Consider the following 12,046-nt stretch of genomic DNA (forward strand, 5'->3'; position numbering starts at 1 on the left):
TGGTCTCATTTATAACAGTGATTTATTTTGGACTTTTATTTACTGCATATTTGGAATTTGTTAAAAAAACAAAATATAACTAAAATGATTTGTTTTAAAAAAATCAATACAAGCTCTGTTAGTTCCTGGAGGTTGAGGATAGAGTTTTGCAGTGTCATGGGTCCCAGAGGGACATGTAGAAGCCTGGAGGGGAGCATGGTTTAGGGTCTGACTAGAACCACATTCCTAAAGTTGTAACTCCAGAAGAGAAGGTTTTAGGGATCTCATTGTAACATGCTGGAATCAGGGCGGGCAGGAGCAGACAACACACAAGGTCTTTGGAAGGGGAAGAAGCTCATGTTTGTATGTATGTTTGCGAGTGTGCATGTATGTATGAGTGGTAGTGCATCACATGACCATCATCGAAGGGCACCGGAGCACTGGGCAGGGTCTGAGGCAGACAATCCACCAATGAAGAGATGAAGCGAAAGTGGGCTGTTACCTCATCATGATGGACAGCTCTTACAAGAGATGCATATGTCTTTCCTGAACATAAGCAGGCTGAAGGGTAACCTCATGATCCTCTAGTGCCTAGAAAAGCCCAGGTAAGTGACTCATGGTCCTCTAGTGCCTAGAAGAGCCCAGGTAAGTGACTGTGCTTATCTCAACATTACTGGAGTCATGCTATTGACACTCCAAAGGCTATGGTCCTGCGCTCTGTACCACATCAGGCACACCAGTGTTGCACAGTCAAGGGTGACAAAAGGGAGCAAATTTGCAAACCTTAGGTCTGCGAGTCTCTTCTCCACAGCTCCCATCCTGCATCTCTGCGACAGAACCGGGGTCTCTGGGCCCTGGTCTACAGGTGTGTATGTTGTGCACCTTCCGAGACATGCTCTTCCAATGCAGCTGGTCACGTATGGTGCAAGCTCTGTGCAAGAACTTCAGGCTAGGGACATGGGATGTCTGGAACGCAGAGTCTGAAGAGGGTTCTGACATTCAGAGTGAGACCACACAAGTACTAGACCCACAGCTCAAGATCCTACTCATTCTTGGGGGCAGGAGAAGGGAAGCTGAGCACCAAGGAGAAAAGAGGTTCCTTCCAACTGTGGAGCCATGTTAGCTGTTGCAGACTTGTACAGCTATTATCACCCATGAGGGCATCCTGGCGCTGGGCCATGGACAACCATGAGCCAGACAGGGCAGCAGCTCAGTCTCTTAGGTTCTTTCTGCTCTAGGATGAAAGCTGGCCTGGAGTGAGAGCCAGAGGGTCAGCAAGAGTTCCAGTTGCAAGGTGCGCAGCAGTTAGAGCTGCAGGGTCAGGAGCAGTTAGAGCTGCAGGGATAGCAGCAGTAAGAGCCGCAGGGTCAGCAGCAGTTAAAGCCGCAGGGTTGTCAGCAGGTTAGGGTCGCAGGGTCGGCAGCAGTTAGAGCCCCAGGGTCAGAAGTAGTAACAGCCCCACTGTCGGCAGCAGTTACAGATCCAGGGTTAGCAGCCGTTAGAGCCGCAGGGTCAGCAGCCGTTAGAGCCGCAGGGTCAGCAGCCGTTAGAGCCGCAGGGTCGGCAGGAGTCCCAGCTACAGGGTTGGCAGCAGTTGCAATGACATGATTGGCAGCAGTTACAACTAAAGAGCCATCAGCACTTACAGCAACAGGATTGCAGCAGTTAGAGATGCACAGTCAGCTATAGTTACAGCCCCAGGGACTGCAGCAGTTAAAGCCAGCGGGCCAGCAGCAGTTAGAGCCGCAGGGTCGACAGGAGTTACAAAGACAGGGTCAGCAGCAGTTACGATGACAGGATCGGCAGCAGTTACAGATATAGGGTTGGCAGCAGTTACAACCAGAAAATTGGCAGCAGTTACAGGCGCAGGCCGCAGTTACAGCCCCAGGGTCGGCAACAGTTACAGCCCCAAGGTCATCAGCAGTTACAGTCCCAGGTTTCGAAGCAGTTATAGCCCCTGGGCCGGCAGCAGTTACAGCCGCGGTGTTGGCAGCAGTTACAGCTGCGGAGTCGGCAGCAGTTACATCCAGAAATTCAGCAGGAGTTACAGCCGCAGGGCCAGCAGCAGTTACAGCCCCAGGGTCGGCACAGTTACAGCCCCATGGTCGCCAGCATTTAAAGCCCTAGGGTGGGCAGCACTTACAGCCCCAGGGTCATCAGCAGTTACAGCCCCAGGGTCATCAGCAGTTACAGCCCCAGGGTCATCAGCAGTTACAGCCCCAGAGTCGGCAGCAGTTACAGCCGCAGGCTTGACAGCAGTTACAGCCCCAGGCTTGACAGCAGTTACAGCCCCAGGGTCGCCAGCAGCTACAGCCGCAGGGCCAGCAGCAGTTACAGCCGCAGGGCCAGCAGGAGTTACAGCCACAGGGTCAGCAGCAGTTACAGCCGCAGGGTCAGCAGCACTTACAGCCCCAAGGTCATCAGCAGTTACAGCCGCAGGGTCAGCAGCAGTTACAGCCAGTGGGTCAGCAGGAGTTACAGAGACAGGATCTGCATCAGTTACAGCCATGAGGTCGGTGTAAGAAACTGGCTCAGTATATGGTGTATATCTATAGGTGAGGAACCCTGCACTGAGTCCAGGCAACCCTTAGTGACAGTGTAGGTGGCTCTAGACAATCAGCGCTCTCAAAGGGTAGCTGTGGAGAGCAGCTAAGGATTATCCTGGAGGGTGTAAAAAGTTTGCAAATACCACACAGGTCAGTCAGTAAAGTACGCACAGGAAAGAACCACACCAGTGTTAAAAAAATATTTAATATTTGTTATAACACACACTCTATAACTTACTTTGGTATATCTCCTAACTGGAGATATAGTCATACAAAAATCTACTTAGCAACAGGTAAATAAAGGCATAAAACAACATTGGCCCCTATGTAGGGGAAAAACCATACACTAAAAAATATGAAATGTGAAAATCAATCCAAACCCACACTACCACCCAAGGACCCTTGGGACTGGGAACGTGCTAAAAACCCAACAGTAAGTAGGAAGGATTCCCCAGGCGCCTGTGTGCAGAGTAGAAATCTTGGGTCAGTGTCCATAGGCTAACATGCGAAAGTAGCAGTTGGAGTTTTTGCATTTTAGGACCCTTCCCAGAGGACCCCAAGGAAATGCGTTTGGGACATGGGAGGTTTGATAGAGCCCCGACCCATGTATACCCAGAACAGTGTACCTACACCAGGGAGCCCAGGTGCATTGGGGTGAAGTCGTGTCGGAACCTCCCGTTTAAGTAAATGGGGACCTCAGTTGTCTAGCGGCTCTCGCGACCCGTGGACCAGGTCGGTGGAACCAGGCATGGATTCCGGAAGAAGAAGATCTAAGGAGTGAGGGGACAGAGTCCAGACCACCCAGAGGTGCCCAGGCAGTGTAGGGGGGCAATGCCCACCCTTCCCAGTGATGCTTCGTGAAGGACAGTTGACAAAGAAGTGCAGCGGCGGAGTCCAGGCGAAGCAGGAGGATCCTGGGAGTCGTCTAGAAGCTGTCCCATGCCGGTTGTCGAAGTGCAGAGGGGTCAGTGGTCAGAGGGACCACCAACAAACCTTGGCAATTGCAGATTTGCATTGCACCGAGTTTGCAGGATTTGTGAGGACCAGCAAGGTCCTGGTGACCCAGCCCTGGCAGGTAGGTCAGGGCCAGCCCTCAGCAAGCAGGAGAGCCAGCAGCAATTGGTGGAGTCCCCAGCAGGAACCTCAGGCAGCAGGCACAGGGAGTCGCAGGGAGGCCTCAGGAGCACAGCAAAGCGGGATGCCCACGTGGCAGGAGTTGCAGAGAGGATGTCGTTCTTGGAGCTGGAGAGTGCTGGAGGCTGGGGCTTCTTGGAGCTAGAAGGTCTTCGGACTGAAAAGCCAACAAGCATTGGCAACGACAAGCAGACATGGTGCACAGGGTTCCAGTGAGTGGCCACAAACTTCCCAGTTGCAAGGAAGATAGGTCAGACCTCTGGAGACCCACAGAACCATCACCTGTGTTGCAGAGCCTTGGAGAGTCCATGGGACAGCAGGATCCACAAGCGGATCGTCGTCATTGAGGATGCGGATACAGGGGAGGGACTCCTTCACTCCAAGGGAGATTCCTTCTTGCTTTCCTAAGTGCAGGAAAAGAACTAGTGACTATGGAGGATGCACAACCAAGGGGTTGCAGAAGTCTTTTCAGAACTTTGAAACAAATTTGTAGCAGGAGCCCTCCTACTGGTTACAGTCTTGCTTTTGGTTCCAACAAAGAACAGCAGTGGTCCCACCCTCAGGTAAGCCCTTAGGTAACCCAGTAAGGAGGTTGGACACTAACGGCCACCCATCAGAGAGGGTCCGGGACGTCACAAAGCGGGACTAACCAGTCAGATGCTCCTATGGGCCTCTGTCCATCTTGTTTCCAATATGGCAGAATCAAGTGGCCACCTGGCAGAGCTCTGTTCACCTCCCTAGGGGAGGAGCTGGACAAGGGGGTGGTTGTTCCCCTAACCTTTGTGTAGTTTGGCAGGCCTTCCTCCTCACAATCATCATCAAATTGCTGGGCTGAACCTTGCGCTGGCACAGGATCAGAATCAGGGCCTAAAAGATATCGGAGCCATCGCTGATAGCTGCAGTGTGGCACAAGGTTACGTTCAGGGTGCATGGCACAAGTTGCACTTTTGTAATCTCATAGAGTGACATCGGTCGAGCTCGAGCAGATGTGGTTTGGGATCTGACATGGTTGTTGACACTGTGTCATCTCCTAGCGCCAGCGAAGGGGTGGCAGGATCCGGCATGGATCTTTGGACCTCAGTAGAAGTCAGTAACTGTGTCAGGACTGGTTCAGTAATGGATCCTGAAAGGGCAGGCAGAACTGGGGAGAGACCCATAGGCAGTAACCCTAACTGTAGGCCCGTCACTCCAGAGGGAAATGGAAGAGCACTGAAAATTTGCAGCATGGCCTTTTTGAAGACCTCGATCTGCTGCGTGGTTGACGACAGCCCAGGAATCTATGGACGCATTATGATCACCGGAGGAATTGGCTCCGTTGCGCGGGACCTCGTTGGAGTGTGAGTGACATCTTGACGCCCTCACACCTTCTCTTTGGAGCCAGAATGACAGGATGGATCAAATCTTGCTTCTCTTTTTCATGCATGTGCGTGGACTTGGCTTACTGAAGACCTTCAAGCAGGAAGTGAAGCAGTCGTGGGAACAGCTAGAGATTGGTCCCATAATTCAGAACTAGGAGGAGACTCTGTACGAAGGCCAGCGCTACTTCTGGTGTCCAGTGACAAACAACCTCGCTTCCTGGTCTCAAACTGACTTCGGGTTCATTAAGGTACACTTGTTACTTTGAGTTATGTTCGGAGCCAAGCACACCTAGTGTGGGTTCGTGACCGACACCTTCTGCCTGCAGGTTTGACTCAAATTGAATCCTGTCATTTTCAGTGGGGACATTATCACCCTACCACACTGTGGAAACAAATTATAGAATGCTAGAAAAACAGACAAAGTTGGGAGCGGAGATCCAGATCTGCATCAGAAGGGTCGGAAAGAAAGGAACCAACATCAGCGCTCAGGGGTGGCACTTACGTGCAGCTCCACTCCTCCATCACTCCCGGGACAGTATGGACCCAACGTGGAGCTGCACACCGCTACCTAGCAATGGGCGGGGACACTCTGGAGACGGTCTGGTGCCTAGGGGATACTCAAAGGCAAGGAATCCAAGGTTACACGCATCCATCAGAAATATGTGTTTTAATGATCTCAAATTACTTTTTTAGGTTTGCAGACATCAGGGAAATTGATAATTATGATAAGGACAAGATCAAAACTCTGTTAGGGTGGCCAACCCCCACAATGCTCAAGGAAATTCAGAGATTCTTAGGGCTTGCTACCTTCTAAAGGCATTTTCTTGTACAGTTCAGGCTGTCACACAACTAAACCATTCATCTGGGGAGAGGATCAGGACAAGGCCTATCAGATTCTCAAGAAAACTTTCACTATGGCCCCAATTCTAAATTATCCACAAACACAGATACTCTTCATCCTAGAAACAATGCGTCAGCCTTTGCCACAGGAGCAGGTTTGTCGCAACGAGATCCACACTCGGAGGCAGAACAACCTACTGTATACTATTCTCAAACATGTCCTCCAAATCCTCACAAGATGACAGGCTACAAAGGAGGCATTTAAATAAGGGTGACATTATCTGGATGGGACTGTTTCAAGCAATCACAAAAACCCACCAAGGGGGTCATTCCAACCCTGGCGGTCGGTGTTAAAGCGGCAGCTAACCCGCCAACAGGCTGGCGGTTAAAAAAATGGAATTCTGACCCTGGCGGAAACCGCCAACAGAGACCGCCACTTTAACACTCCGACCGCCACGGCGGGACAAGCAAACAGCGCGGTGGTCACCGCCAACAGACAGGTGGGAGTCAATGTACCGCCCACCCTATCACAACCCACCAATCTGCCACCTTTTCCGGGGCGGTAGCCCCGCCGATAAAAACACGGCGGAAACAGCCATTTCAAACGGAAAACGCTCACCTCCATACACCTCACGAGGAATCTGGACAGCATGGAACCCGAACTACACATCCTCCCAGCTATTGTATTCCTGCTCCTCTACCAGGAGCACAAACGCCGGCGCAGAAGACAACGGTGAGTACTGCACCTACGACACAGGGGAGGGGGGAGGAGAAAATATTACGGGCACACACATACGCGACACACCCACCCCCACCCTCACCCACTACAACACACACATCAATGCATAGCAATACATCACAGTTACAACCCCCAAACTCCCCGGAAGAATGCAAAGACAAAAGGAAATGATCATAAACAGTCGAATATATTGTATTACTGGCTTATAAAAATATCACACATTTAAAACTATTATATACATAAATATTAAAAGTCCGATAATTTTTGCAGGCATTGTCCGTGGACCACTGGGCCCAAATCACATGGGCAAAGCCCACACAGGATACCTGACACCAACGGAGGGAACACTGCAGGGGCATCAGATAGCAAAACTACAGGCACCTCAGGGGGAAGGGAAGGGGGGGGCACCTCAGCCACATGAGTACACGACGCCAGATCCACAAGGGGCCTCCATGGCCACTGTGCCATCCTGGGGAGTGCAAAGCCACAGTCTCTCAAGTCCATACAGTGGGTGGTTTGCCCACTGCTGTATCCTGGGGAGTGCAAAGCCACAGTCTCTCAAGTCCATACAGTGGGTGGTTTGCCCACTGCTGCATCCTGGGGAGTGCAAAGCCACAGTCTCTCAAGTCCATACAGTGGGTGGGTTGCCCACTGTCACATCCTGGGGAGTGCAAAGCCACAGTCTCACAAGTCTCTACAGTGGGTGGGTTGCGCACCGTCACATCCTGGGGAGTGCAAAGCCACAGTCTCGCAAGTCCATACAGTGGGTGGGTTGCCCACTGTCACATCCTGGGGAGTGCAAAGCCACAGTCTCTCAAGTGGATAACAGTCTCCACTGGTTCTGGAGGGGGACTGGTGCCCAGAGTGCTTCGTGCAACCCTGCCCGACACAGATGAGGGCCTGCCCCTTCAGCCAATGTGCCAGCGGTGCTATAGACGGCGGTGCCCAGTGCAGCGGTGCTTGAGATGAAGGGCCCTGTTCAGTGGTGCTTAAGATGAAGGGCCCAGATCAGCGGTGCTTGAGACGGCGGTGCCCTGTTCAGCAGTGCTTGAGAGGGCGGTGCCCTGTTCAGCAGTGCTTGAGATGAAGGGCCCAGTTCAGCGGTGCTTGAGATGAAGGGCCCAGTTCAGCGGTGCTTGAGGCGGTGGTGCCCTGTTCAGCGGTGCTTGAGATGAAGGGCCCAGTTCAGCGGTGCTTGAGACGGCGGTGCCCTGTTCAGCGGTGCTTGAGACGGCGATGCCCTGTTCAGCGGTGCCCTGTTCAGCGGTGCTTGAGATGAAGGGCCCAGTGCAGCGGTGCTTGAGATGAAGGGCCCTGTTCAGCGGTGCTTGAGACGGCGGTGCCCAGTGCAGGGGTGCTTGAGATGAAGGGCCCAGTGCAGCGGTGCTTGAGATGAAGGGCCCTGTTCAGCGGTGCTTGAGACGGCGGTGCCCAGTGCAGCGGTGCTTGAGAAGGCGGTTCCCAGCGGAGCGGTGCTTGAGATGAAGGGCCCAGTGCAGCGGTGCTTGAGACGGCGGTGCCCTGTTCAGCGGTGCTTGAGACGGCGGTGCCCTGTTCAGCGGTGCTTGAGATGAAGGGCCCAGTTCAGCGGTGCTTGAGACGGCGGTGCCCTGTTCAGCGGTGCTTGAGATGAAGGGCCCAGTTCAGCGGTGCTTGAGACGGCGGTGCCCTGTTCAGCGGTGCTTGAGACGGCGGTGCCCTGTTCAGCGGTGCTTGAGATGAAGGGCCCAGTGCAGCGGTGCTTGAGATGAAGGGCCCTGTTCAGCGGTGCTTGAGACGGCGGTGCCCAGTGAAGCGGTGCTTGAGATGAAAGGCCCAGTTCAGCAGTGCTTGAGACGGTGGTGCCCTGTTCAGCGGTGCTTGAGACGGCGGTGCCCAGTTCAGCGGTGCTTGAGATGAAGGGCCCAGTGCAGCAGTGCTTGAGATGAAGGGCCCAGTGCAGCAGTGCTTGAGATGAGTGTCCAGTGCAGCGGATCCGGCCATGGCATGGATGTCACTCGCCACCTGACATGTGGCTGGCGGGGCCTTCCTGCCCATCTGTCTGTTGGCTTGCGGGGCCCTCCTGGGCTGCAGTATGGGGCCTGTGGGTGTACTCATGCACACCTGGGATGGGGCTGGTGGGGCCCTCCTGGGCAGCTGGCCTGCTGCCGGACTTGTCGGGCGTGCTGCCCTTCCCACCCTTCCCTGGTCGTCTGTGGCCCTTTCCCACCTTTGGTGGTGTGCCAGGTGGCACCCCACTTCCAGCCGGAGCCAGGGTACGGATTTTGGTCCCTGGTGTCTTTGGCCTCTCGCGCCGGGCACTGGTAATCTTTGGGTGCTTTTCCGGGGGTGGGCTGGCCGTGCCTTGGCTCCTAGCAGAACTAGCTGCCCTTGAGGGTGGGAGACTCCACAGTCCTTGGACAATAGTCTTGATAGGTCCTGGTTTTGTGGTGGCTGAGGTGCTGATTGGAGTCTTATGAGATGGACGGGGTGGGGGAGTTGTTGGAAAGAGGTTAAGGTTGGAAAGGAAAAGCAATTTAGAAAGAGAGGGACGGGTAGGTGTAGTGGGTATGGGAGTGGAGGAAGAGGATGTGGTTGTAGGAGTGTGAAGTCTGGTGTCTTTGGGTGCAGCTGCTTGGGCTGGAGGCTGTCGTGAGGTGGATGGCTGTTGGGTGGGTGGCTGCCTGCGTTTGTGTGGTTTGGAAGAGGGGGTGACAGACACACTGGGAGAGGACACAGGGGACGTGTAAATGGTAGTGGGGGTGGTGACTGCACGTGTGCGGAGTGTTCTGGTGGGTGTGCTGGTGATGGACGTAGTGGCTGAAGATGTTGTGCATGCAAGTGTGAGTGGAGACGTCACAGGGAGGGAGGAGGGAGACGAGGAGGAGGGGGACACAGAGGAGGCAGTGGCTGTTGGTATGTCTGCATGTGAATGTTGCTTGTGTGAATGCTTGTGTGATGTGTGGTGCTTATGTCTGGCTGAGCTTCCCTTGGGTGTTGAGGTGTGTGCAGGCTGGTCTGATGGTGTGTCTGGGATAGGCAGGTGTACAGGGGATTGGGCCTGGGTGGAGGAAGTTGGAGGGGGGAGGCTAGAGACAGGTTCAATTGCTGCCGTCAGTGCTGAGGCCAGAGCGTTGAACGATCGCTGATGGGCAGCCTGACCAGAATGAATGCCCTCCAGGTATGCATTACTCTGGTGTACCTCCCTTTCTACACCCTGGATGGCATTCAAAAGGGTAGACTGCCCAACAATGATGGTCCTCAGGAGGTCAATGACCTCCTCACTGAGGGCAGCAGGGGTGACAGAGGCAGGGCCTGAGGTGCCTGGGGCGAAGGAGATGCCCACCTTCCTGGGTGAGCGGGCACGGGGCAAACGCTGAGGGGCTGCTGGGAGGGCGGTGCTGGTGCGCTGGGTGGCGGCTGTACCTGTTGTTGCGGGGGGCACGGATGTTGCCTCCACCACAAGGGAGCTCCCTTCAGAGGACGAGTCGCTGTCACTTGACATCAGCACCAGTCCCCGCTGTGGAGCTCCCCTCGCCCTCCGTCCCACTGGTGTACTCAGAGTCCGTTGCATGGCCCTCCAGGGCCATGTGGGATGCAGCTCCCTCGTGCTCCGATGCCACTTCTCCTCCGCCTGATGATGCTAATGCACACATGAACAGGAAGACCACAAAAAAGTGGGGGGGGAGAAATAAAGACATGTTGAGTGCATGCATAGACGACACCGTTGGCGGAGAGGACAGACACAGAAGCCCCCTGCACTACGCCGCGCACTTGGGGTCCACTACTCAATCAGTGGGACATGGCCTACAAGCCTATGGACGACAACTGCACACATAGATGACACGGGCCATGAATAGCTGTACTTGGCGCCCTACAGAGGTGGGGGGCGGGGGCACAGGGCCAAACCTTACGGAGGGGCCTAGCCTACAGAAATCGCCCAGGCCTAGGGATACCCACAGCCCTCCTCCCCAACCCAGACCCCTCCACTGCGCACAAAGTCAGCAGAATGTGTTTGTACTCACCCCCTTGTGTCTGCTGTGATGTCCTCACGCGCCCATCCAAATCGGGGTAGGCCACCACCGGGATCCGGGACATCAGGGGGGTCAAACTACGACTGGCACCCCTCCTACGTTGGGAGGCCATCCCCAGCTGAGCCTCCGCCGTCTTCCTGCTCCAGCGTCGGATGTCCTCCCACCTCTTCCGGCAGTGGGTGCCCCGTCTGTTGTGGACCCCCAGGGTCCGGACGTCCTTGGCGATGGCACGCCAAATAGCAACTTTCTGGTGGGCGCTGACCTATGTGACATGTACAGGGGGAGAAAAAAAATCATCACCTTCTGCATGCTCGATGTGAGTGGCCCCCATCCCCACCCTTGCCATGTGGCACATGCTCTCATCTGTCGTTTGATGCATGCCTCAATCGCTCCCCTCCCCACCATCTTTCATCCACCCGACTCAACACAGGCATTGGCCACAAAGCATGGTCCCAGTGTACTTACCTGTTGGTCTGGAGGACCGTAGAGTAGCGCATACTGGGGGAGGACCCCATCCACAAGTTTCTCCAATTCTTCAGAAGTGAAGGCAGGGGCCCTTTCCCCAGTCGCAGCAGCCATTGTCTCTTCCAGCCCGAGGTCACAGCAGCACTTGCAGTGTAGGTCCTCTCCTGTGGAAGATCAGGTATCGAGTGATTAAGTAGATAGAAAATGGCGGTGCGTACCGCGACCGCCGGCGCACATCGTCATTGGCTCGTGAAACCCATAGGGTTCAATGTTAACCAATGCGGCTTTGCGCCGCGGTCTTCGACCGCCTACCGCCACGGTGTGCCACGCCAGCGCATTGACCTCACATCCCACTGTTGCACTTCACAGGTCAGGCAGCCGCCATTTCAAGGGCCCACATGGCTTAATTACTACTGCGTCACACATACCTAGGCCTTGCATCAACACTCATACAAGCCATACAATGCATTGGGAATCGTGTACTGTGCAGGCTGTGGGAACGTGCCTGTGGGTTGATTGACTCTGTGCTCGTTGTTGTCCTTCATAGGCACCGTCCGCTGGGACATGCGAGGAGATGGAGGAATCTTCCTGTGTACAGACCGCTGGTGGACCTGTCGACAATGGAGGAAAGGCATGTCATACTGACATACAGGCTTGACTGAGCCACTATACAGGAACTGTGTGCCCAGCTGGAGCCAGACCTGATGTCACCCATCTGCCAACCCACAGGGATCCCCCCTCTAGTGCAGGTGCTGTCAGTACTCCATTTCTTTGCAAGTGGATCATTTCAAACAACAGTGGCCATGTCATCAGGGATGTCCCAGCCCATGTTTTCCAAGGTGTTGTCCAGAGTGTTGTCTGCCCTGCTCAAACACATGCGGAGCTACATCATTTTCCCTGAGGTGGGGGATTTGGTTACAGTGAAGGGTGATTTCTATGCCCTTGGACATATTCCCAACATCATTGGTGCCA

The 12,046-nt window shown here is 54.4% G+C and overlaps 1 protein-coding gene across 1 annotated transcript; it reads right to left on the reverse strand.

Annotated features, from left to right (window-relative positions):
- Window positions 1-2,047: 2,047 nt before the first annotated feature.
- LOC138299018 (ice-structuring protein 4-like) lies at window positions 2,048-2,488 on the reverse strand. Its single transcript, XM_069236921.1, has one exon. It carries the CDS (start codon window positions 2,486-2,488, stop codon window positions 2,048-2,050), a length of 441 nt encoding a protein of 146 aa, XP_069093022.1.
- Window positions 2,489-12,046: the final 9,558 nt, after the last annotated feature.

Source organism: Pleurodeles waltl, chromosome 6 (genome assembly GCF_031143425.1).
Source record: "Pleurodeles waltl isolate 20211129_DDA chromosome 6, aPleWal1.hap1.20221129, whole genome shotgun sequence".
Taxonomy (NCBI): Eukaryota; Metazoa; Chordata; class Amphibia; order Caudata; family Salamandridae; genus Pleurodeles; species Pleurodeles waltl.

Excerpts from the sequence above, each read along its gene's own strand:
- LOC138299018 (XM_069236921.1), bottom strand. The coding sequence starts at position 2,488 with ATGGCTGTAACTGATGCAGATCCTGTCTCTGTAACTCCTGCTGACCCA.